This window comes from Pteropus medius, unplaced genomic scaffold (genome assembly GCF_902729225.1).
Source record: "Pteropus medius unplaced genomic scaffold, Ma_sr-lr_union100, whole genome shotgun sequence".
In the NCBI taxonomy this organism is placed as follows: Eukaryota; Metazoa; Chordata; class Mammalia; order Chiroptera; family Pteropodidae; genus Pteropus; species Pteropus medius.
Window position 1 is genome coordinate 11,567,221 of NW_024351729.1, and position 27,696 is coordinate 11,594,916.

The window sequence follows — 27,696 nt, forward strand, 5'->3', positions numbered from 1 at the left end:
GTTGCTCTGGTGGGCTGGCGTAAGGTGTTTGTTCAGCTTGTTCTCAGAGTTTGAAAAGGGTCCTGCTTGGCTCAAAAATTGAACTGATAGAGGTTAAAGGGCATGTTTAAATAAAGATAGTTATTTTTCCCTTGAAAATATATTGAAAACCAGTTTCTTCTATTTTCTTTCTCATTTATTTTGGTGGTGCAGAGATTGTGTTATTTGTTGTTATTCTTAAACATCATGTGCATGTGCTCCAAAGGGTATAATTTTCCAACCTGCACAAGTACAATAGTTACATGTATACCCATCTATTTCATTGTCTGGTGTGCTAGTGAGCACATGTACAAATTATGTGTATTCATAAAAGGTGTTGATAGAATGAAAGCATGAACTGGTGATGAGATAGGTTATACCACAGTATCTAGTACCAAGCTTTTAGAGCTACTAAATTCACTTAAAAAGTATCTTTACATTTACTTTTGCAATGCTCTTTGAACTCCATTTTTGAGGGATCTTTAAAATTTTTTTTAAAGAATATTTAAATTTTCTTAATATATTAGACAGTAAAAGATAGGCAGAAAGGAAAGAGAAGCCTTGCTCTGACAGAAAACAAAAATTGGTAATTGTACACAATATATTTTTCTGATGTGCTTTGTGAACAACCTTCTGCCATCAGTTCATATGCTCTCCTTTGAAGATATTTTTTGTAAGACTCAAAGCTTTATATTTTTTTCTTTAGAACACCAATTAAAAGGTGGGTAGCTGAAGAAGCGATTGGAGAGTTCGCACATGCAAAACCTTTGTTTTCTACTTTAAGATGCATCTACTTTTCAAACATGAAATCGCCCTTCTAATAACTTTTCAGATTTGTTACCGAGTGGCCATTCAATGAAGTAGGAAAGAAGTTGGGGTAGAGAAAGCACTTTTGAAATGCTTCTTCCAGTAAGAAAACTTATGAGAAAAAATAATCACAACATCCACAAATGTATGATCCATTCTAATTAATGGTACAAAACTTTCAATGTGCTTTTTGTTTCTCTGTATTTACCCTCCACGAAGAAATTAGAAAGATAAGAAAATTCTCTGGTTAATGTGTATTTGTCCTCCCTAAGATTGTGAGACACTACTGGTATATTTGTGTTCAGGGTGTGTGTGTGTGTGTGTGTGTGTGTGTGTGTGTATAAAGAACAGTTCTTTTTTCCACTAATTTAATAATTCTAACTCATTGGTTCACAGCATAACTTAAAATACTCATTCTATGAAGGTTAAACCTAAACTGATTCTTTCTGATTTTAATGATACTCTAGAAAGTTCTTTCTGGTTAAGTTAAAGGAGTATGATTTAGAAAGTGTTAGGAAACCTTAACTTAGACAATTCCTTTACTAAAGTTATATGTTTTCTACCAGGTTGGGGTAATTGTGCAATTGAGATCCACTATAGAGGATTTTGTTGGACTTTGGAAGAAGAATCCAGCTTAGAACTGCAGGCCCTTGAAAGAGACGTGATTTGTGATTGATGATAGAAGGAGTTTGCATATAATACACAGTGTTGTTCATAGATTTTTTTTAGCTAGTATTGGTTATTTTTCATCAAGTTAATTATTCCATCTGAAGACAAAATCAGGATATCATTTATTTTTCCATGAGAGTATTTCTTTTAATTTCTCCCCAAACTGTAGCAAGTAAACTGTCAAAATGGCCAGTCTGAACATGATTGATTTCTCCAGTGTCGCTGCATTTCCCTCAGCATTTCTTTTTCTAACAGAGGCACAGAACACAGAAAAATGGTATGTAGTCATTTAAATCACCAGCAAAGCAAGGTAATTAAAAACTTTACTTTCGATTCAGCAAATAACCCCTCTGAGGTAGTTGTACACACAAAAAAGTAATTTACCTCTTATAGGAAATTGTTGCTCTGAGGTAGGCTTAGGAAAGTAAGGTAAAAAAGATCAAGGTCAAAAATGCAATGTAATCAGTAGATTGATGTATTTGCATGACATTCGATACACTGTCACAAGTTTTCCTGACTGTTAAAAATTGGGGGAAAAATTGACTGGATGTTTTGTCATTTCAAGTAAATTTGATGGGCATGTCAAAAGTATAGATGTAACTGAAGAATTTTTTTACTCTACTCCTATTCCCTATAAGAAGATATTACTTTTTACTTTTTTAAAGGCAACCATCCAGAAAGGACTTTTATAGCAAGGACTGTAAAATTAATATTAATATATAATTATCAGGAAATAGAATGAGTCATTTTCACAGATAGATTAGAAATAAAAATGAGTCTGTGATTCTAACGTTGAAGCTCTCACATTCAAATCTTTACTGTGGGTGGGAAGGGGATCTCACTGTCTCTTCTTCAGACATAGACTGTCCTCCTTTTTAATGTCTTTATTTTCATGAGTGTAGAAATGCCACATGTCTATCATTCAGCTTTTATCATGTGTGGATATCTTCTTTCAAATATTTCCTGCATGCAGTGTGCTGACATTTACAAAATGAATTTTTTTTTATGCCACCAACATCCCAGAAGAAAATTCCATTTGTGGTTTATCATCTTTAAAACAATAGCTCTTTATTAACTGGTGTAGGCATCGATAAGAATGTACAATTCATTGCAGACCTTCCTGTCTAAAAATCAGAGAGCAGGCACTCCTTCAAAGCAGTTATGTCACAGCTGGTATTGAAAAGGATAAATCTTTCTTTCTTTTTTTTTTTTTGGTTAAATTTTTATTTGCCTTATTCTTCAATAAATTTATTATTTATGGAGCTTCATAGAGGTTTGAATTTTCCTTCTCAGTAGATAGTTTAGTTGAACTTTAGGAAAAAATGACACCTGGGTGTCTTTGTAACTGATTTAAAGAGTCTCTGGTTTTCTAAGCTGGGATAAAGAATGTATGTCTCTTTTATGGTGATTTCTTTAACTCTGTTTGGTCAATGACATGGTGTTGCCATCAAAAAATGTACCCAGAAATTTCAGTTTGAGAATCATTGCCTGTGAACTTGTTTCTGAAGCCGGGTGGGGGGAAGGTAACTCAGATCCAACTGAGAAGTGGTTGGAAAGCAGGTGTCTAAGTTCTCCCTTGTTACTCTCATTCTAAGCACTAGAGTTGAGGTACACTGGATGGAATCAACTGTTACTCGGTTGCTTGAAAGAGGATGTGAAAAAGAGACTTTAGACTCCTTTGACCTTAGTATTTTAATACTAATTCTTTGGCATCTTAAATTTAGTCTGTGTGTCACCATGCAGGTTATGTGTGCCTATGTTTTTGTTACTGGAAGAGAACCTGAATGATGGTGGGGGAATTTCTTACTTAAACTTGAGCTGCAATTTTATCTCTACAACATCACCATTACCATTATCTTTTTTATTTGTCATCACCTTCATTATCTTGAGGACTCTGGCTGCCAAGGTAACCAGGTTAATGGTTCCTGATGGTGTCATAAGAATCATCCATTCACTTGTCACTCTGATCTCTGATCTAATCGTGATCCCCTTTCTACTGTATTGGTGTCATTTCATTGGCTCACAACCCACCATGTAACACTTTGATTGCAGCAGTAACTCCCATTTATCACCCACTCACTCACAGGTGAATGTGAATTATTGACATGTCTTACATTTTAACAATGAAATAAATTTCCTTGTTAAGAACTTAGGTGGGTATCTGATTATTTTTTTCTGAGAAGGTAGAGGGTTGTGTTATTCATTGCTTAGGGATACTTGACACGTGATGAAGCATCAGAAAATGCTGTATTTGCAGCTGATGCCTTTCTTTGATATTGAACACTACTAATAATAATGGTACATAATTTAAGATTCGCTTTAGGAATGTTGAGTCCAGGAGGGTTTCATTTCTGATTCACAGACTTTCTCCCATAGAAGGTGGGATAGTGAAAATGGACACACATGAGGAAAATAGTGGGTGAGTGAAAATGGACACACATGAGGAAAATGTTTTCTTTCACCATGAGGCTCCTGGAGGGACTAAAACAGAGTGTTAGTAGGTTACCGTTCTCTAAAGTACTAGATTCCTGATCTCAAAGTGCCTGCCCCACTGATGCTTTGGTAAGACAGGTCTGCATTCATGTGCTCATTCAACAGGTATTTATTAACATCTTCTATGTGACAGATAAAAAAGAAACCCACTTTGAACTTCAAGGATGTAAAAATGAGAATAGTGAAATCTTCCTAGGAAAAATTTTTTTTTCAGTTAAAGGCTGCCTTAATGATACTCTGTTCATACTTATTTATTTTATGGAAAACAGTTATAAGCAGAAGCATTGTTGAATTCAACCACAGACATTTAGAGTTGGGAGAGAATTTAGACATCTCTCAATGTATAGAAAAGAAAGTTGTGTTGCTGGTTTCTAGAAGGTGCTTATTGCAATGACATTGCAATGTTTCCTGACATTTTTGGAGGCTTTTAGACTGGACCCATCTTACTTATCCAATCTATATTCTTTCATACCCTAACATAAGATCCTTAACCCCAATATTACAGCTTTCTTCACTGTCACACACCTGCACTCTGTTTTTATGACATTTCTGATGCTGTTTCCCTCTTGGAATTCCCTTTCTTCTCCAAATCCTAGTTATCTTTTACTTCATGTTCTTAGTGCAAGATTCACCTTCTTGAGGATGCTTTCTCTGGGTATTCAGCCTTCATTATGCTCTTGTGAGAGGAGTTTCAATGGGAGCATAACTCAATCTAACAAATATTTATTAAACTTCTTTTATATTTTAATCTTTATTTGGATCTGAGAGAATATAAAATGAAGAAAAGAAATATAAAGACTTAATTAGCACACAAGAAATACTCATGTAATTAATCAAGTTCTCTTTGGACAATCTTTTACAATCTTCTTGAGAAGACTACATATAACAGGATATAACAGCTGGAAACAAATAACACTTGGCAGTCCCCTACCTCACCATGTCATTTGATATCTTAATGGCTTTGCATATATTATTCTTTTTAAAAAAATTATTTATTATTATTTATGCCCACAGCACCTGGTCTTCCTAGGTGGTCTCCTATCCAAGTACTAACCAGGCCCAGTCCTGCTTAGCTTCCGAGATCAGACATTAGGCTTGTTGAGGGTGGCATGGCCATAAACCATGGACTGTGACTCCACTGGGATGTGAACCCAGGACCTTCTGCATGTAAAGCAGATGTGCTAACCCCTACACTATGGAACCATGTCCACATATATTATTCTTATAATCTGCAATGTCCCCTACATTTCTCAACTGGAGAAGCCTTCTCTGGGATCCTAAATGGCAAAATGAGATATTTCTTTTCTTGTCAGTGTTCTCAAAATTATTACTGTGTTTTAACACATCTGTTTTTTCCCACCAGACCGTGAGCTTTCTGTGGGCAGGATCATGGCTTATTTATCCTTATAACCTTGGTATTATGCATAGCGCTGGAAGAATTGTAAATGTTTAACAAATATTTGTTGAAGGAAGAAATGAGTAAATTAGTACTAAAGGAAGCGTAAAATAAATACTTTAGTAAACCTTTATGGAGAGTTGAGAATTGAGCTGGACCTTAAAGCAAGATAGGATTTAAATAGATGATGTTATTAATAATAATTGATAGCTAACATTTATTTTGCACTCATATTGTGCAAAGTACTGTCTTACCTGGTTTTCTCTGTATAAAATCATTTATTCTTCCCCTAAGTTCTATGAGGCAGTTGCTATGATTGTCCCCATCTTATAGATGGGGAAACTGAAGCATGGAGCAGATAGAGCAACTTGCATGAAGTCATATAGCTAGTAAGTAAATAAATCCAGACATTCTTACTCCAGGGTTTATCTCTTACCAATGCTATGTTGTCTCAGGAAGACACAATACATATAAAGAAATTAAACCAGGAATACTATTTTATGTTCTTGGAAAAGATGGCCAATCTGAATGTGTGGTCACCTGGAGAGGTAGGGTAGAATCAGATCAAACAAATGATTGATTATTAATAACAGAAATTCAAACTTCATTTTCAAAAAATGTGAAGAAGCTGAAAGCTTTTGGAAGCAAGATGGTCTAGAATAGGTATGGTATAGAGACTGATGTCAAGGAGCTCATGTTATAATACTCTGTCACTTTACGAGGAGGAGGGGAGTAGATTAGGACTTGGGTGGCAAAGGTGGGAATAGAAAGAGGTGACTATTATGAGAGATGTTTTAAAAGTAGAAGTTTCGGGACTTAGAGCCTAGTTTGGGATGAGGGTGAAGGAGAGGGAGGGAACAAGAATAATGCTAGGGTTTTTGGCTTAACAGAGGAATGATGATATCACCATCTGAAATCAAGATGTTGTGTAACCGAGTTTTAGAGGAAAACAGTGTTTGGCTTTAGACAATGTTGAGTTTGAAATAAGAGCTCGAGATGTCAGCAAAATGTCCAGTACAAAGCTGAAGATATGGGAACTGGGTAAGAATATTTAGCAATCTTTATCTTTGGAATGACGCTGAAGTCATGGGAATGGATGGCTAACAGAAAGAAGAGGGCATAAGTGTAGAAAAGCAGAAGTTGTACTGAATCAAGAAAATACTTCTGGTTAGGAGTCAGCTGAAGAGAATGATTAGCTAGTGAAGAAGAGAGAGAATGTGCTTGGAGAAGTAGTGGGGTAATGAAGCTAATGAAAGTCAAAGGAGAGAAGAGTTTCAAAAAGAACAATGATTAAAAGCACTAATTGGATGAGGAAAGGAGAAGTGATTGACTTGGGAAGGCCACTAGTGTGGTTAAAAGGAAGCCAGTTGGGACTTTTGAATTTACACAGAGTAGTGGGGAAAGAAGATAAGACTTCAAAGGCTTAAGAAAAGGGCAGGAAATTACTGTATAAAGTGAAGACAATTAGAGACGTATATCACTTATAATGTTTACCATGGTATTTTTGTACACAGCAGGTATTCGGCAGACTGAGTGACTTTATTATGTTTGACATGTGGAAGGAACCAAATGCAGGTCTTGTGTGTGTGTGTGTGTGTGTGTGTGTGTGTGTGTGTGTGTTGTGGTGTTGCAGGGTGGAGGAGAGCTATTAGGGAAAAGAGGAGGAGGAGGTAGAAGAAAAAAAGGAGGATGGAGGTAGTTTTCTCCAGAAGATGAGGAGGGAGATGATTTGGAGCACGGAAGATTAGAGAGGAGAACAAATCTCTAAGAAGAATGAGGAAGAAGAAAAGAGATTTACAGGGGCAGAGATGTGTTAGAATCAAGCTAGGGTAGATGAGTGATTTCATGCTGGCAAACTTGGTGTTAAAGACTATTTTGTTAATTTATATATATTTATATATAATTATATATATTATATATTTATTATTATATTTATATATTATTACATATTTATGTATAATGATATATTTAATTCTATTTATTTAATGATATATAAATATAAATCTCTATATTTACTTATATATAAATATATATATCTTTAATTCTCTCGGAATAGGTCATTGTGTTAAATTTATACCAACAAGGCCACTGGGATAATACATACCTTGATTTTGAAGCTCACGTGTACTTTGAATTTGCTTGAGCCTTCAAAAATGCACATTATGCTGGGCTTGGCCTTAGCATGTGGCTGAAATAACAGGTCACAAAGTTCAGACTAATCCTGTCCAACATCATGGATAGGGCTCCATTTTCTAGTCAGGGAAGTTAATTTCAGCATCTTCCTGTGTGTTTTGGAAGAAGAATGTGGCTATTTGCCTTTGGTTTTGTGAAGGCCATGTTTATTATTCTTTTTACCTTACTTTTTTCAAATTTAAAAGCTAAAGCTACTGATTTTTCAAGGTAGGGGGTATGATTGGGAGTCACACTGTGGCGCAGCTTTTCTAGGCCTTTGCTTTCTCATCTGATATATGAGGGAGTTGGACTTACAGACATCTCAAGTCTATTTCTGACTTAAAAAATACTTCTTTAAGTGACATAAAAATACTCTGGCTTTTATCAGCTTTAACAGGGCAACTCAACCACCCTGCCTCTTTGTGGATGCTCTTATGATCCAATAGAGAATATACAAATCGTTGCAAACTAGCCATCTCCAAAATCTCTTGGAGAGACTGCAAACCAGAATCTTAGATACTAATATGCTTAGAAGTGACTGCAACAGTTTAAGGGATAATATTGTCTTTGCTCTCTCCCCCCATCTTCCTATGTAATGTTAAGGGTCAATGCAGTAATTATTTTCAAACTTCTAGGCTGACACTTACCTAGAAGATTCTGTATGTGCCAAAGTGGTCCTGAGCAGGCTCTTTGGAGGTGTAAGATTTAGGGAGAATGAAACAGATAGGGAAAATGTACTCTTTTTATATAGAGTTGTTTTGAATGAGGGTTCAGAATAATGATGGCTCAGGCTGAAAATGTGGTTCTCAAATTTGGTTATTGGATTAAAAATATATATATATTTAGAAAACAATATATTAATATAGGAAGTCCCTTGATACCTGTGGGATTTATTTCTGTTAGCTGAATTACTGTCATAATATTTATGTAGAAAGTTATAAAGCCCTGGTTACTTACTATTTAAACTACAGACATCCTTTTAGGGTAATAAAATTTGATTTGGGGATTGGTCTGGTGACTTTTGGTATGGGTACCTTATTCATATAAATTAAGGTGCTGTGCCATTGTCTTCTTAGACTGTCTTACCATTAGGAGCTGAGAGAATGATTGCAGACTTTTGAATGGTAGGGGCTGGGTCATATTGTACCCAAGTTAACGTTGCTTTGTGTTCAGGAAGTTTCAGTCCTGGAGTGCTCACACCCTGCATTGCTGGGTAGTGTCTCTGAATGCGAGAGATGGATTATAGTACAGGCAATGGTTTTTAGCAGGTTTAATATTAAGTGTCTGTCTAATACAGATGACATCCAAATGTACATATCTATCTATGACTTTCTTAAACTCTAGTTTGACATATCTAACTCTTGGAACTTTCCTCCAGAATTCCTTGCCTTTCCTTCAAACTCAACATATCTAAAACTGAACCCAACAGGTTTTCTCCAGATTTTCTCTATTTACTTACCTGATTTTGTCAACAAGTACCTCCACTCTTGCCCTTACCTAGCCCATGAACTCTGTGTTATTTCTGATTCCTATTCATCACCACAAAGCACAATCAAGCTCCAATGCCTTGTCCATCTTTTCCATCGCAGCTGCCACCTCCACAGCTCAGGCCCTGTGATCTCACAGCAACATTATTGCAACGGCATCCAATGGATCTCTGCCTCTGCTCTATCCTTATTTCAAGCCAATGCACTCTACACTACTGTGTTAATATCCCAAGGTGGCACTTATCACTGCATTCTCAACTCAGATGTCTTCAATGTTTCCCATTGCCTGTCTAGTAAATTCCTTTTGCTTTTTCTTGGCATTAAAGACTCTCCAAGATTGAAATCAGCCATCTTCACCTACTTTCCTGTTATGTAAATTTAATACTTTCTTAGTCTCCAGTAAACTCTTACATTTTAGCTTGTCTAGATTTGCCCCAGACTTCGTGGCTCAGCTGCAGGCCAACCTGCACAAAAGCCTCCAGAATCATCTTGTTTGGTGATAAGACCTCTTTCATGTGACTGTCAGTGAATCTCTAAAGGGCTCATGTACCATACATGGCTTTGGAGTGTAGCTAATTGTGTACCTGCCTTAGTATTTCTCTTAGAAGGAAAAGGCTGCATCTTTTACATCTTCCATCTCCCAAGAACCTGATACATTAGGTCCCATTATGTATTTGCTGAATGCTTGCATGACTTTGTTGTGTCAGAAGTTAGAATAACAAATAACAATTTTCTGAAATATGAAAAAAAATTTTCAGAGAGTACTTACCAATTATTTTGATAAGTTTTCTCTCTTAAGAATTAATGACAGGTCTTGGTTGCTCATACATGACTTTTTGCTATGAACTATTTGACCTCTGAGCTACTTTCTGATAGTTTCATGTAACACAAAATATTTTTTAAAAAATTATAGTTGGCATACAATATTATATTAGTTTCAAGGGTATACCAATAATTTGACATTTATATACCTTATTAAGTGATTACCAAAGTAAGTCTAGTAATCTTACCTGTCACTATACTAAGTTATCATATTATTTACTATATTCTCTACTATACATTACATCCCTATGATGTATTTGTTTTATAACTGGAAATTTGTACCTCTTAATCTTCTTCACCTTTTTCACTCATCTTCCCACTCTTCTCCTCTCTGGTAACCATTAGTTTGTTCTCTGTGTCTATGAATCTGTTTCTGTTTTGTTGTTGTTGTTGTTGTTTATTTATTTGTTTGTTTTGTTGGATTCTACACATAAGTGAAATTATACAGTATTTGTCTTTCTCTGTCTTACTTACTTCACTTAGCCCAATACTGTCTCGATCTATCCATGTTGTCACAAATGGCAAGATTTCATTCTTTTTTATAGCTGAGTAATGTTCCATTTTAGATATATACCACATCTTCTTTATCCATTCATCCATCAGTGAATACTTAGCTTGGTTTCTTATCTTAGCTGTTCTAAATAATGCTGCAATGAACATAGGAGTACATATATTTTTTCAAATTAATGTTCTTATTTAAAAGGACAAAGACAAACGTCCTTTATACTAGTGTCTGCTTGTACAGAAACTCAAGTCAGTGTAAAAGGTAGAGCTTAGACTAGTATTGACCACCGGCAGCTTGTTTAGTATATTTATTAATTAGACTTCTATTTTTTATTTCTATTGTTACCTGTAATAATTTATACTTGTTTAAACTAAGATTTATTTAGGTTTGTTTAAAAATTATACTTTCTGTCAACAAGAGTTAATGTGCTTGATATAACTGATAGTTGTACATAGACAATCTTGGGCTGGATTGGATTGGTTGATTGGCTTGACTGTTTCTCTCAATAGAAGTCATTGCTTCTGTCATGGTGACCTCCTTTACACAGCTCTTTCCTTCCACTTCTGGTAACCTCATTGCAGCCCCCCTCCCTACCCCAGCCCTTGTCTCTTTAAACTGAAGGGTGGTCAAAAATCTGCTACTATGAGCTACAGCTTCTAGCAGTACCCCTTGTGGTTCTATACCTTTGCCAACACTTCTTTTGTAAATAAACTCTCCTCCTACTGTCTGATATTAAGTGTATCATTTGTTTTCTGCTGGAATCCTGAATGAGACAACATATATGTGTACATGCCATGCTTTTTCAAAGTCTTTTTTTTTTTTTTGGAGAGAATTTCCTTAAATCTTTATTCCTTGGAGAGAATTTCAAGATGACAGTCAACAGAAAACTAGATAAAATGACCACTAAATTATTTGGAAAATGTAACCTGCATGACTTTTTTTTTTTTTTTTACATTTTAACATGAATTTTAGAGAGTCTAGAGCTTTTTGAAATGTGATAAATCATTCATAGCTTTGTTTGTATCTTCCTAGTCACTCAAATAGGAGGGTGAAAGATGCTATAGTCTGATGAGTGTTTTGCATTCCTCTTTCTCACATCTGTATGAGGCCTCAGCTAAAGTTACCAGAGCCACAGATGGCTGAGTCTTCCTTTACTCCCAGAAAACACAGTTTGTCTTACAGATTCCTTAGTAAACCCTGGATTAGTCTGTGGGACAGCCTGCTTTTTACAGAGCCTGAAAAGAAACAAGTGGTCAGATGGTCATGTGTTGAAGAGTATCCTGGGCCTGAGCAGGAAATGTACTCAGAGGAAAGTTACGGTAACTTCATCAGCTCTGTGGTCAGGAGGGAGGTGTTCTTCTGTGCCAGGGAAACCAGCGTCACCTTCACAAAATGTTCACAAACATCACAGGGCAAGATGGTTGAAAATAGAAAGCTTTCATTTGCTTTGGTTCCTGCCTAACATGTTAAATTCTGTTTAGTCAGAATTTAAAAAAGGAAACAATGCGATTGGGATCTCCTAACCTGATTTTTAAATTGCAAAAGAAACTCTAATAGTGATGTGCATGGATGGAACCCAACAAAGTTCTTAAGAGATTCTGAAGAAAAATCACATTGCTAACTAAATATGTGTTATATCTTTTCTGCTGATTCCTTAACTTCCCAATGCAGATTTCAGTACTGAGTGCTGTCTACTCTTCAGTACTGAGTGCTGTCTACTCTACTCTCAGGTTCACCAGACTCTATGTGGCATTTTAGTTCTCTGTGGTGCGATGATAAAGAAAAGGAAAGATGGAATATCGTACATTAACATGACAAATAAATGTAACTTACAAGGACTCTGAAGTTAAGGATTTCCCCAGTGACGTTTAGACAAAAAGTGACTTTATATACTGACAAATGCTCACGTTCAAACCCTTTGGTACACTTGGGCAAGCTGAAATAAAAGAGCTGTAATGACAAAATTATTGCTTGTGGGTCTGAAATAATTTATAGGAGGCATTTCATGTGATCAAGGCCTTATCTTGGGTCCATCTATGAATTTCAGGAAGTCTCTGAAATTGTAAGCAAAATGTTTTGTGGATGTGTGTTAGTGGCATAGAAAGTTTGGAGACATGCTTTTTCTGTATATGACCATGAAATCAAGTCAATTTTGCTGAATGCACAAAGTTAGTTTTCTATTTATTCATGATTTAAAACATTAGTCCTAGAATCACACATAAATTATATCTTGGCTCTTCCACTGTTTGTGTGACGTTGTTTGAAAAGTCACTTTTTTTTAGTTGCCTCTTCTATAAAATAAAGGATTAGCCTAGATCATCTCCAGCTTTCCTTTTAACTGAGTACTTTTTGCAGGATGGGACTTCAGCAAAATGGTAAAGAAAATAAAATTTATCTTGGTCTTGTCTTTTCTCACTCCATTTACTTCCCTGCTCAATGGTATTCTCCTCTCTAACTCTCATTTCAGACACCTAGTACCATCTAACTATAAAGTCCAACTTTGAGAGGATCTAAAATCAATCACTGACATTGTGTTGAAATTGTGATGTAACTTGTCAGAGACAAAAGAACAGTAGATTAAAAATTATGAGGGATGAATGAAGTCTTAAGGGTCACTTACTTGTCCTGTAACATTAGGCAAGTCTCTCACTCTTTTTTAAAAAATTTTATTTATTTATTTATTTTTTATGGTGACATTTGTTAACAAAATCCAATAAGTTTCAGCTGTACACTTTAATTGTAAGGCATATAAATGTTTACATGGTGTGTTCACCTCCCACAGTAGGCCAGTCTCTTGACCTCACTGACTTCAATTTCCCCATCTATAAAATCTCCAAAAGATCAATGTCTTGCCTATTTACTTGACAGGTTAGTATGGAGTTCATATGAGATAAAATAGGAGAAAATGCTTTGTAGCCTTATATGTGTGGTCCTTAGTTGCTAATTTAAATTGATATGCTCCTCACACTGCATTTTAAGTCATCTTCTTTTTAAATCTAAGCATTAACTGAGCTGGTGAAGAGAGTCCTTTCAGGGTCAGAGTTCCTTCCCTGCTGCTTGGAGCCACACCTTACAGATGGTTATCTACTCCACCTGTGCAGAGAGTTGACTTGGTTACGAATATAGTAATTGATACAGGCAAAGGGGGAAAGGTTTTTTGTTGTAACCAAGCTTCCTCTCCCACTCCATTCTCATGGAAGCACAAGCACCTTTCAATTTTCCAGAAGTCAACTATAGCACAAGACTCACAGATTATCTGTGGGAAATCTTTTAGCTTTCACTCCCTTGCTCATAAGCAGCAGATAAGTACCTTCTCGCCTCCAATCTTACTCTTCATGTTATCAATAAGGAGTTGTGCAGGAAAGAGGTTTGAGGTTACTGCTTCCTGTCTCCACCTGGTTTAGCTGCTAGGAAAGGCTTTGAAAAGCAACGCACTAAATTCATCATCAAAACAACCTGTCAATTCAGTTAGAGAAATGTCAGTCAAGACAATCTTTTGATACCATAAGCAAATACAATTGATGAGTTGACAATGTTTCTCTTTTAACCTAGTAGATTTGACTTAGGTAGACCTTGCCTAACTACTCACAAGAGGAAAACCAAATAAGAAAAAGTCTAGGTCTACTAAGACCAAATTAGCTTGAGAAGGATGCTTTCCATTCCTAGTATGAACTGGAAAGCAAAGGGGAATCAAACAGAAGCTAAATATTTCAGTAGTTTCTTCTGAGTCTAGATGTGTCCTTAAATTTATAATATTATAAATTTTATAATATTTTATAATATTATTTACAGTGTAAATAATATGTCCATAAACTATGTGAAGTACTATAAATTCCCTGAAACTCAGAGAACCAAAATACATATCAAAGCCAAGTGTCATTTGATGTTTCAGTTATCGGTTGCTTTGATTTATCCATGTCGTTACTCCACTCCCACTGAGAAAGCAGTGTGCATTTTAACACACGCTCCATTTTAAGAAAAAAATAAAAGGAAGCGGAATTATTGTGTCTAGTGGAAGTCACAACGATCACACAAATTCAATATCACTTGGAGCGACTGGTTAACTTTCTACTAGCAAAAATATATTTCCTTCATATAATTTCTCTTTAAAACAGATGTAGATTTTGAAGTCCTATGAGATGGTTTCTCACTTAGGCTTCTCTGAATAATCGACATAAATTAAAGAGGGACCAAGTACTATAAGGGTATAAATGTTGAAAAACAAGAGGTTCTATTGGCCAGTTCTGAACTCAAGTTGAACCCTAATCTAAGAGGCTGTTAGCCTCACATTAACACATATTAAGCAAATTACTTCAAGCATAGTATCTATGTTTTAGGGTCAACTAATTTTAAAATGATCTATGTTGGTGTCCAAGAGGGATAAACATCAATTGATAAATTGGATGTTTCTTTTTTCATCAAATGTCCATGTAATCAATATTTTTCAAGCAGTCCCCCCCCAAAAAAAATATTAATGCAGAGTCACACAAAAAAGGACCTTTCCTACTTAAAAGTTCTCATTATAAGAAAAAGAATCTGTAACTATGGTGATGGATGTTACCTAGAGTGATTGTGGTGAGCATTTAGCAATATATGCAAATATCGATTCATTATGTTGTACACCTGAAACTAATGCAATGTTATATGTTAATTATACTTCAATAAAAAAAGGACTTATCCTTGCTCAATTGTTGGATATGCCAACAATTGTTAAAAGGGCCACATTATGTGGCTTGCTGTATTATAGATCATGAATGAAGAACATAAGGAGAAATCTTTTGAAGTTATATATTCCATAGTTATAAAAATATGAATAGAGAGAAGGTTTTATGGAAGACAGAAAGGTAATAGTAACAGGCAAAAAGAAAAAGCAGCTGAAGAGACCTCTAAACTTTTAACTAGTACATTGATGTTTCTGTCACCTAGACACATGCTGTTGGAGTGACCCAATGTAGGTGCTATTTTCTAGAACCAGGAGAAACTGAACATGAAACAAGTAGCCTAGATATTGGGATCATGGATTGCTCTTCCCCGAGAAAGGTCTCAACTTGTAGTGCTGAGGTAGAATGGGCTCAGGAGAAATCTGATCAGTCTTAACAATGCTGAGACCCTATGAATGAACAGAAAAAAAAATCTATCTTCCAGTTATCTCACTCTATTATGCTTTGCAAAGGAAAAATAGTTTTGAAAAGAAAGACCACTGCTTCCCCCTTGTGAAAAACAGCAAACACTGAACTAAGTGCCAGGGAGTCAACTGTTTCCAGGAACCTTTGAGGTGATTTGTATTCTTTGCAGTGATCCCTCGGGCTGGAAAAATGTCTTCTTCCAAACTTCACCTCAATTTCCCAACTATCTGTTCTCATCATGTAATGAATGAAGAAGAGGTGCAGACAACAAAACAATGTTACTTACTGGTTGGTCTGTGTGGCCTGATAGTCATTTTTAACTCCTCCTTCTTATTCAACACATCTAAGCCAATGCTGAGTTCTGCCAATTTTGGCCTGTAAATATTTCTTGAGTTTATTCATTTCTTTCTAACTGTAGTTCTGTAGTTCTTTCTAACCTTATCACCTCTTGCCTTGACTATTACAATTGTGTCCTAACTTGTCTCCATCTTTTTACTCTTGTACCCTTCAAATTTACTGTCCATGTGCTTGCTAAAGTGATCTATACAAAATGAAAAGTTGCACATGTCACTTTTCTGCTTAAAATTCTTTGATAGGTCCTCATCGCCTACAGGAGAGATCCCAAAGTATGAACTATGCTTGTGTTGCCAGTCTTGTCTTACATAACACATGGTCCAGAAAAACTGAGGTAATTCCCTACATCTATCATACTCTTTTTCACCTCTTTATCATCTCTGACTAGACTATTCTTTTTCTCTCTTTGTCTTATCTTCCCCACAGTCCTCTACCTCACCTCCTACCCTAACACACATACTTCTACCTCATTCCACCCTCTAATACAAAGACTCTCCTTAGTTAGTCTAACTTTTACTCAATAAAAACTTGTAAGACTCAGGTCAGCAGTCACCTCCTTCAAAAATCCTTAGCTGATCCCTCAATTGCCCTTAGCAACACTGTATAGATCGCTGTGCCGTTATTTTTTAAGTAGCTGTCTGTTTATGTATCTTTCTTCCCCAACAGACTAAACTACTCAAGGAAAAAAACGGAGCTTTGTTCATCTTTGGGAAATCAATTTTTCTCTCCCAAATGCATCTTGGGAAGATGAGCTAGACAAGACATAGTAAGCAAATTACTGGGATACAGTTGCTAGAGCTTCTCTTCCTTCTTCCCTCCCTCTCCTTTTGCTTCCTCCGCCTCACTGTGGATGCTGGGAGAAGGAAGACAAACTGGCTGACCTTCTAGGGTTTCTCTCCAGCCTTTCCTTGCCTAAGTCCCTCCCCACCCCCACAGCCCTTCTCATTTTTTTTTTCTTATATCAGCTCTCAAAGGCAGATCAAGAAGAATCTGAATGCCCATAAAACAGAATTCAAATAATTAGTAACAGAAACACAATTCTTGGAGGTCTGGGGTTGTTTTTTCCAATCAGAACTGGCCCAATGATTCCTTTTAAGTAATCAAAGAAAAAGGCCAAGCAAAATAAAACCAAACAGAAAACAAGCTGGATTTTCCTACCAAGACAGATTGAACTTTTTGATTTTTACATATACTTTTTAGTGCTTTTCATGAGTATTTGTTGAATGATTAATAAATGAAGCTAAAGTTATCGTTGAGAAGCAATTTTGAATAAGAATTTAATGAGATGGTAGTCAGGCCAAGCTGCTGATAAGAATGATACAGTCCAGTCACCACCTTTCACTTATTATTTAATGAGATCCTATTATTTGCACAGTAGTATACCAAAGTCACATATGGTCCTTGCTCTCAAGAGACTTGGAAACTAGGATTCTAGAGGAAATACACGCAAATCAAAAGATGAACAAACTGAAGCACATGAAACAAGAGGTGTTCAAAATGTAGAACCTGACCAAAGGGCAAATGAGTGACACAGACAGTAAATGTTCTGAGACCTTAGAGAGGAGAGACACTCTAGGCCCTGGAGTTATTGAACAAAGTACGGAGAGAAGAGTGCTCACGGTATGTTCCCAGAATGTTGGTTTAAATGGGCTAGCTAATTGGAAGAATTTTGGTTTGAGGGGGGTGAGGTTAGAAAAGTCTGTGGAGGACTATGAATTGAGAATAAGAAATGAGTTTTCATCTGTTAAGCCACTGGTTATCAGACTTGACTTCAAATTAGAATTTCCTGAGAAACTTCGAAAATACTGATGCCTGGGTACTATACCCACAAAATTCTGTTTTAACTGGCCTGGGAATCGAGGAGTTTTTAAAAGTTCCCCAGGTGATTCTAATATGCTTTCAGCCTGAGAAACCTATTATGTCGTAGTGATTTTCAACTCTAACTGAATATTAGAATCAATTAGGGGAATTTTTAAGACAATACCAAAGACAACCCAAGAATGACAGAAAATACTTGCAAATCACATATCTGATAAGGAACTTGATTCAAAAATATATATATAAAAAATGTTGATAATTCAACAGTAAAATGACAACCCAGTTAAGTGGGCAAATGATCTGAATAAACATTTGTCTAAAAAGGCTATATAAATGGTTGATAAGCACATGAAAAAATGCTCAACATCATTAGTCGTTAGTGAAAAGCAAATGAAATTACAATGAGATACTACTTTATATCCTCTAGGATGGGTATAATAACAAAGGTGGACAGTAATAAATGTATGACAAAGATGTAGAGAAAATACACTATGCATTGTTGGTGGGAATGTAAAATAGTACAGTTGCTTTGGAAAATAGTTTGTGAATTCCTCAAAAAGTTAAAAATAAAGTTACGTGGCCCAGCAATTCCATTCCTGGTATGTACCCAAGAGAACTGAAAACATGTCCATACAAAAACTTGTACACAAATGTTCACAGAAGCATTATTTATAATAGCCAAAAAGTGGAAGCAAGTGATGATTGGAAAAATAAAATGTGGTATATCCATACAAAGGAACATTTTTCATTCATAACAAGAAATGAAATTCAGAAAACATTATATTAAATGAAAGAAACCAGACACAAAAGGCCACATATCTTACGATTTTTTTACACGAAATATCTAGGAAAAGCAAATCCAGAGAGACAGAAAATAGATTAGTGATTGCCAGGGGCTGGAGTGGGGAGGAACAGGGAGTGTCTGCTAATGGGTATGGTATTTCTTTTGGGAGGGGATGTAATAAAAATTTTCTGGAATCAGATAGTGATGGTCCATTCACAACTTCACGAATATCCTAAAAGCCGCAGAATTGTACACTTTAAAAGGGTCGAACTTAAAAAAATAGGGTGAGCTTTATGGTACGTGAATTATATCTCAATAAAGTTGTTATAAAAAATAAAAAGAAACAAAACAAATACTCTCTCCTCCACAGCATAGACCAATTTCTGGAAATGGGATCTGGGCATAGGTTTCTTTTTTAAAATTTTTTGATGTACAACCAGCAGTGAGAACAATGTAGGAAGTGAAAAGCTATTAGTAATTTAATTTTATGCAGCTCGCTTTTTCCAAAAGCAAAAACAAAACACCTGACTACATGAATGCAAATCCAGGTTAAATTGTAAATTTCATTTTAATAGATTCTGATTTTATTTGTCTTTTCAGTATGAGTGTATGGAGCGTTGCTTCAAATAACCTTGTTTTAAAAAAAGTAAGTAGGTAGACAATTGTTAGCGTGCCACCAAATGATAGCAAAAAAAGTACTGAAATTTGAATCAAAGATACAAAGCGATTTACTGTTTTAGAGAAATTTTGGAGAGTCTTGGTTGCATAGCTGGTTTTCAATGCTTTTAAGTGGTTTATTTCTCAAATGGTTGTAAGTTGACTTGGATTTTCGTCCTAGCTTTGCTCACCATCTGCTCAGTGATTTTAGGCCTCAGGCAGTCATTAGAAAAAGAAAGGAATATATTGTCATGTACCAGGGGGTTATAGCAATGGGATTATAGTGGGAAACAAGACACAGCAGATGTGTTCTCTTCCCTCATGTGGTTTTGGTTTTATGGCCTAGCTTCAGATTCTTTGCTTTAAAACTGAAGAGATTGAATTAGATGGTCTCTAGATTCTCTGGTCTTTTACTGGACTAGCATATAGGTACAAGATGGACAAGAGAGAGTACTCTTGTGGGCCTCTTCCATCTTCTCAGATTTCAAAGAACAAATATGCAAATTTCTTGAGAAGGCTGTTCTCAGAATTGGCTGTGTAAGATAAATTATGCTCTTTGGGTTACATTTTCTTTTACCTCTATATCTTACTCTTGGAATGGCTAATAAACAAAGTTAAAATGTTTCAAAACACTTTAATTCCTTCCTGAACGCCTGTATAACAACTTAAAAACAAATCTATTTGTGTATCTATGTCATGTGTTAAAAGCCATTTCAGTCAGGAAACTAACACAGTTAAGCATAATTAACACCCTAGAAGTCTCAGTACAGATTTAAAAATTCCAAATACATATCTGTGGTGCTCAGTGCCAACAGAAGGCCACTTCTGCCTTCCAAGTGAAAACATGTTCCATCGTTTCATTCAAGGAAGGATGAAAATAATATCAGACCATACACCTTTAAACTCTTGGTATAATTATCTCCTAAAGAGCTCCTACATCTTCATCTGCCAAGAGAGAGCTTTTGATGGAGAGGTTTATTTTGTTAATTAATATATCTTGATTTCAGAAAATAAGTGCTTATACCCTTGTTCTAAGCAACTGATTTTTCCCCCTCCAGAAAACAAGATTTTGGTGAAGCAGTCGCCCATGCTTGTGGTGTACAACAATGCGGTCAACCTTAGCTGCAAGTATACCTACAACCTCTTCTCAAAGGAGTTCCGAGCATCCCTTTATAAGGGAGCAGACAGTGCTGTGGAAGTCTGCGTTGTGAATGGAAACTACTCCCATCAGCTTCGGTTTCAGTCAGCTACAGGATTCAACTGTGATGGGAAATTGGGCAACGAAACAGTGACATTTTACCTCTGGAATTTGTATGTTAACCAAACGGATATTTACTTCTGCAAAATAGAGGTCATGTATCCTCCTCCTTACATAGACAACGAGAAGAGCAATGGAACCATTATCCACGTGAAAGGTAACATGCAAATCTACCAGTTTATCACTCTAAAGTAATGGTGTTCAACTATAGTTTTGAAACTAGGTCATGATCAGTGATGGGGTTGGATAAATTCCAAAGAAGATAAACCAAAGAGGAAGTCTATACATTCTAAGCTAATGATATTTTGCATATTTTGATCCCATTTTCTCATAATGTTTGGAAGGAAGAAAATATACTCAAGTACCATTCTCATATTGTTTAATCCGTTCTGTTCTATTTTTCAGAGAATCACCTTTGTCCAGCTCACCAGTTTCCTGACTCTTCTAAGCCATTTTGGGCACTGGTGGTGGTTGGTGGAGTCTTGGCTTTCTACAGCTTACTAGTAACAATGGCTCTTTGTATTTGCTGGGTAAGAGAAGCAGCACTGCTTTTATGTAACTTTTCCATTGCACATGCTATCTGATCATATTTAAGTATTTTGCCTATGTGGTTTATCATCTGTTTAACATGTGATTTATTTTTATTTTCTTTTTACCTGCTAGGTTAAAGTAGGTTCTCTTTTAGCTTGTACAACTTTATCTGAGTTAAAAATCAGTTGGTAGTTCTATTTTCCAGACACACCGGTTAGGTGGCCATGCAGAATAAGAAGCTAAATGATTAAATTAGGGTGGGGCGTTAAGCGCAGTTGCTTTTCTTCTCCCCATTTTGTGGTATCATTACAAGATATAACATAGTTTTAATATATACATATATAAAAAAACCTAAGCAGTTTGGGAATCTAGGCAACCGAAGTCAATGAACAACTTTGGTTCAGATTAAAAAATCATGAGAAATCTGGCTACTGAAATTATGCGTTCAAACCTAGCAGAGAAACTAGGTCTGTTTATCTGAGTCATATTTTTATCTCCCCTGAAGCAGTTGAATTTAGTGAGGCCAAGTATGGTGCTGTCATTATGAAACTGTAACGAAAGACTTTTCTGAGCTCTCATCACTGAATTGGAGCTTACCAACTTTTGCAAATGTTCATGCAATAAACCAGGTGCATTTTTCTTTACCTTCTTCAATGTTGAAATTTTGGCCGAGGTTTGAACATATCTTGATGATCGTCTTTATTGTTAAGAAGAGACCTCCTTATCAAGGATCTTTCCCTTACTCAGGAACTTCCTGTTCTTAGATATACATTAGAGTACAGAATATCTCATTATTGATTCCATTTTGTCTTCAAATTTTTTTCTAAAAGTTAGATGCATGTACAAGTCATTCCTTCAAGAAGAAATGTATGCTCCTCAAGGACAAAGAACCATTTTTCTTTACATTCACCATCCATCTGGTATTAAGTACATTTAATGCTTAATGAATGCTTATTGAATTGATAACTTTATAACCTCCATAGAGGCCAAAATAAGGACTTATGTGAACATACCTGAAGGCATACTCCATCCATTTAACTAATCCATACATGAGTCAGTGATTTTTGGAAGCTATGCCACATGAAGCCATCTTATTTACTCTAATCTTGGTGCTAGGAGGAGGTGGGCAGCTCTGGGTTCACAGTCATGCCAATAATAGATCCAACCTAGGACTCTTTTAAACTCTCATTGGCCTATTGCCAAAGTTTGCCTCTTGATTGTTACTCACATGCTTCGCCCATTTCAGAAGACCCTAGGGTGCAGGCGGACATTGGACATGCTGCTTGTTGCCTAATTTCTACCTTCTGCAGGGTAGGGAACAACTGCTGGTTCCTGGGAATCCTTTATACTAGATGCCATCTTGGAATACTCCTGCTTTGCCTTCTTCAAGTTGCCAAAACCTGATAGAAGCTTTTTATGTAGCGAAATATTGCCTAAGTTCTTCTTCTGATGTTAGCCGAGTCCCTTCATCTTTCTGGATCTTGGTGTCTTCATCCAAGGGACCTTCCAACTTTTAACCACTATGGTGTTTGCCAATGATTTTAGAATTTAGAATCTTAATTCTTGTTTATTTCTGATCTCACTGAGAATCTCAACTTAATTTAAGAGCCAAGTGCAGTGGTTTTTTGGGTATCCCTCCAGGACAAGTGCTCCTCTATAATATGCTGACCTAGGTCAATGTAATTTACTAGCTTTGCAGGAAATAGTTTTGGGAACTGTTTAACTTTTAGTGGCCAGAAAGGTACAGCTCATCATTTAAAGCTTATTGTAAATATGCATCAGAGTATCAGTTACTATAATCAGGTACTAATTTGCTAAGTGACTCAAATCATCCAAAGGGACAAAAGTAGCTTCTCGTTTTCAAGGAGTTTTAACAGTTTACTGTCAACTCGGAAACAACATAGACGCTATGTGTTTTTCTTTGACAGCACTACCACTTCCTAGCAAAGTTCATCTTGCTTTGTCTTGAGAAACTTATTTTGGTCTTATTCTGTCTCACAGGTTCCCTGTAAATTGGGGAGTCCCAGTGCTTGACATCTCTTATCATCTGTGACCTTTTGCAATCAATTTGGTTACCTGATAACTACCCTTTATTTACATCTCAAACCTAGGTCTTTGTATTTTCTGACCAAAATGGTAATATATGTGTGTGTGTATACGTATACATATATACATCTGTATATATGTATATGTGTATGTATGTATGTATGTATGTATGTATGTATTTCATAGAATAACACAGCATTTTTACCCTGGACTCATATTTTTCTGCTGCTGCTACTATTTGAGCAACCAGCACCTTGCTGAGCTAGGCAGCCAGGTCCTTAGGTATCCCTACACTTTATCTATTTCCTGTATATTTTTCTGAGATCCTATTTTTGGCTGGTTTGTGCCGTGTCTTGGCATAAGTTTCTGTTTTCTGGAACTTCCTGAGGGCTTGTGATGTGCTACAGTAGGCAGTTCTAGGCCGAGTGGGTTTCTGGGAGCAACTGCAGATTCTATCTCAGTTCTTGACCTATTGCTGACATTTGAATAAATAGTGAGCTCCCCTCTGCCTGGCTGCCACTCGCCAGCACCTGTTACTCTCACTCAATCTTCCATTCATTCAGCTGAGCTGGTAAGCTTGTTCCCTTCCTTAGTCTAAAGGACCCTTTTAAAAACCATTGTCTTCTCCACTATAAATCACAATGTGGGGAATGTGGATAGTGTGTGTTCAGGTAGTATCTGCCTTTAAATCTAATGAGTTCTTGAAAACTGTGTGATTAAGTGAATTGCATTGTACAGGCATCTCATCTTGCTACTGCTCCTAGGAAACAAGTGGGTAAGGGCTGCAGTGAAGAGAAGGGCAAGGGAGGAGTGGTCCTGAAATCATACATCTTTAGTAGATATTGAATGGTGAAAGGGCAGAGTAGATGACCCAGTCACACAGACACATGAGGTGAGTATTCTGCAAATATGTATGTATATACTAGATGCACATGGATACTGTGGGTTCTGTATAGTATTCCCAGTCATTTATATCCCACTGTTGAGTTTAGAGTTAGGGTGATGATGACTAAATCTACTATCTGATAACAGCATGAGGATAAACTTTAGAGCTGATTGCAGCAGATCTTTTATAGTTTAATGTGCAACCTGGATAATCTCAGAACTAAGACATCTTTTTTATTAGATCCTTTCTACCAGCTATAGTTTTATTTGGGTGTCCAGAGGCAAAGACTGTCACTTGGGAATCTGGCAAGGGGAGTCCTCAGGGTTAGAATAAGTATTAAATTGCAACTCAGGGTATCATCAACAGCCTTCTATATTTATTTGGGATCAGACATTTCCATTTTCTTTCTCTTGCCTTGCCATAACCCTGTGTCCAAGAGAATTCTAGTTTTTCATTTATAGAAAGGATATAGAACCAAGATGTTTGAAGAGCAACTTCCTTTACCTGTTTGGTTTCCATGACTGCCTCCTTCTGAATGAATTCCCCAATTATGTGTTTTTAATGCTATCTTCTTCTTAGTTCCACTGAGATAACTCATCTATCATTTCAAATTCCAAAGGACTGAGTTTATAATTTTCTTCAAATCTACTTCTCCTGTCTTGCCTTATATCTATGGATGGAACACCATCTTCTAATCACACATGCTCGAATCATCCGTCATCCTCGGATATTAGCAAGAAGGAGAAGACAAGCAGACTAATAATATTCATTCCAATTTGATGATATATTTTGTTTCCATTGCTTCCTTTCCATTCCATTCTTTTTCATGATCAGACTCTGGATTAGGATTTCTCAGTCTTGATACTACTGATGTTTTGGCTGGATGATTCTTTGTTGTTAGGGGCTGCCCCGTGCAATGCAGGATGTTTAACAACATCCCTGGTCTCTACCCACTAGATGCCAGTAGCATTCTTCTCAGTTGTGACAATTTAAAGTGTTTTCAGACATTGTCAAATGTCCCCTGAGATAGGGGTAAGAGGTGTCAAAAATGAGGCTAGGTGGTCTGGCTTGGGCAACTGTGTATATGTAGTGTCAGTCACTGAGATGAGAAACACTAGGAGAGGACCAGATTTTAAGGGAAGATCTTGAGTTTTGTTTTGGACATATTGAGTTTAAAATGACTTTGAATTCTAGTCCAGAGGTACAAATTTGAGTGAATAGGTGATAACTGAAGCTGTGAATATTGATGAGATTACCTAGAGAAAGAGAGTATAGAGTGAGTAGAGAAGGCCTAGGACCAAGTTCCTCCTAGTGAGGAACTCTAACATTGAATAGCTAGTTAGAGATGAGCTTGCAAAGGAAGCAAAAAAGAGTGAACAGAGAGGCAGGATGAAAACCTGGATGGTACCATCTTGTAGAAAGCAAAGTGGAAAAATGTTTCAAAAAGGAAAGAGTAATCAATAATACAGAATGCTGCTGAGAGTTCAAGAAGATGAGGACTGAAAATGTTAGTCATATTTAGTAATGTGAAGGTCAGTGTTTTTCTAACCTCTCTTTAACACTTACTCACGTTCCTTTGACAGGCAAGGTGTGACATGCTCAGGTAGCAGTGCATGGAAATAAGGCCAGGGCTGAAATCTTGCTTACTTATTTATTCAAGTGTTCATATTACTCATGTCCAAGTTGTCTACTTATGTATCAGGCCTATGTGCCAGGAAATAGGCTTTTTTTCATAATAGAGAATTCTGAATTCAGAAATCTGGATGGTGGCTTTCCATTTTTAGAATTTTTGTGGGTCTTTTACCAAATGTTAAAATTTTACCACAACATTGACCCAGAAAAAGTGCTTTTAACCCCTAATCAAAACGTGGCTAAAATTCATGGGCATATAAATCTTGCTTCAGGTTAAGTATTACTTTACTTCTCTCACTTCTGGTAGAAATTCATTCAGAGAGAGCTGAGCCTGAGGAACAAAAATGAGTGACTCTACTGTCTTTATGGCAATGCGCATACGTATAAAGGAATAAAAATGTAACTAATTGCTACAACCATAACTTCCCATTAATTTGGACTCCACTGCTATGCATTTATGATTACTCCAGACTCTGGAGGTCTGAAGGTCCTCTTTGGTTAATTATGGAAAAAAGGCTTGTTAAGCAAATGACTAATGTAAGAAGACTCCAGTGGGGATGCTTAACCTTAAAGAGGAAGGGCCTTCAAGAGTATTTACATATCAACAGCAGATATGTTAATTAGATATGCTTTTGAAATTCAGGTCAAATGACTGCATTGAGAGTAACATGGGTGCATTTCTCTAAAACACTTTCTTTGATTCAGATTTTTCAGGTTAATTTAGAAAAGTCCAAAGTCGTTAGGTTCGATTAGTCATAATCTAAGTCTAAAAAGCTCAATGAATTCTGGTGTGTTCAGCTTTATTTGACAGTCCACGGTTTGAAGAGTTGGCCCCAAAGTCTCAGAACTCCTCCCATGATATCTCTCTCCATGTCCCTGGCTCTTTCACAGTGATACTTCTCTTTTCTGCAGATGAAGAGTAAGAGGAATCGGATCCTTCAGAGTGATTACATGAACATGACGCCCCGGCGGCCGGGACCCACCCGCAGGCTTTACCAGCCCTATGTCCCAGCGCGTGACTTTGCGGCCTACCGCTCCTGACATGGACGCCTATCCAGATGCAAGCCGGCTGGCACCTCTTCACCTGCTCAACACCACTGCTCTGGATAGGAAAGGACAGCCTCGTCTTCAGCCAGCCATCTCAGGCTCCTATTAGGCCATCAATGCCGATTTTCCTATAATGACTGGACCAAATAACATCATTTTGAGACTCTGAAATGAAGTTAAAGAATCCTCCTGTGGCAGGCTAAATTTTGTAGTGCCATGACCAATATTCAAACTTACTATGTATTTATTGACTTGATTGAGAGGTTAGCTTTAAAATTTGCTTCCAGTTTTACTCCTTTCTCACTCATGTGCACATTGTGGTCGAAGAAAGTATGATATCGAAAGACATTTAATGGAGAAGAAAAGTTAGAAAATCATTCCCTTTGGTTAAATGGGGGTTTAGAGTAGGAATAGATTAGAATGGGAGTTAAGGAGACTTAAACATTTTTAAAACCATTATAACACTGTCTTTTACTCATGAAATGAGCCACTTCATTGATATTTAGTGCTGTTTTCCTTTTGGTTTAGAAAGATGTAGATATTGTCTTTGATGTATTCTGGTCATATTCAGTTATTTTGACCGATGGAATACCTTCAAAACAATGCAAGGCAAACCAACTGGCTTTCCTTACTCCCTGTGATGGGAAATCCATGTAGTCCTCACAATAAGATTAGAAAAAAAAAAAAAAAAAAGATGGTCTTCCTACACCAAGGAAGAATATAGCTGGAAATAAGCCCATTTGATGTCAAAATTATTTGAATACCGGGAAGGGTTATCTGTTCAGTGGCTCATTCCAGTCAAATCCTGTATATTTGTTTTTTGTTCAGTGGCTCATTCCAGTCAAATCCTGTATATTTGCTTTTCTGTTCTATATATTTCAGATTGCACAGTTAGTCTCTTTATTGTCTACACTAAAGAGATCTGAAGTGGGATGCTGAAAGCACATCCTTAGGGGAAGGGATGATAATGTGAAAAAGGAATGTTTGCATTCATTAGGGTGAGGAGGATGAGTCCCAAGACACTTTTTCTGAAAGAAGGAGAATGGAAGGGAATGATGGGATTCTTGTCATGTGCCAAGGGGCTGGCCAACAGCAAGTGGAAGTTTTCCAGAAGACAGCAGGCAGAAGAGCCCTGGAGGAAATTTCTTTGTAGGGACTTTATGGGCTTTAGGGCTCAGAGCTTCCGAA

The 27,696-nt window shown here is 36.6% G+C and overlaps 1 protein-coding gene across 9 annotated transcripts in view; it reads left to right on the forward strand.

The window, feature by feature from the left end:
• CD28 (CD28 molecule) overlaps positions 1-27,227 on the forward strand; it is a 62,731-nt gene extending 35,504 nt beyond the window's left edge. For 8 of the 9 annotated variants that reach the window (XM_039844508.1, XM_039844509.1, XM_039844514.1 and 5 more), the window contains 3 exons: positions 20,167-20,523; positions 20,772-20,896; positions 26,374-27,227. In XM_039844508.1, coding sequence (XP_039700442.1) covers positions 20,167-20,523; positions 20,772-20,896; positions 26,374-26,502 — 611 coding nt within the window. In that variant the 3' untranslated portion in view covers positions 26,503-27,227. Of the gene's footprint in view, positions 1-5,016; positions 6,425-20,166; positions 20,524-20,771; positions 20,897-26,373 lie in introns of those variants that run through there. The other variant, XM_039844511.1, reaches the window with a different exon arrangement.
• Positions 27,228-27,696: the final 469 nt, after the last annotated feature.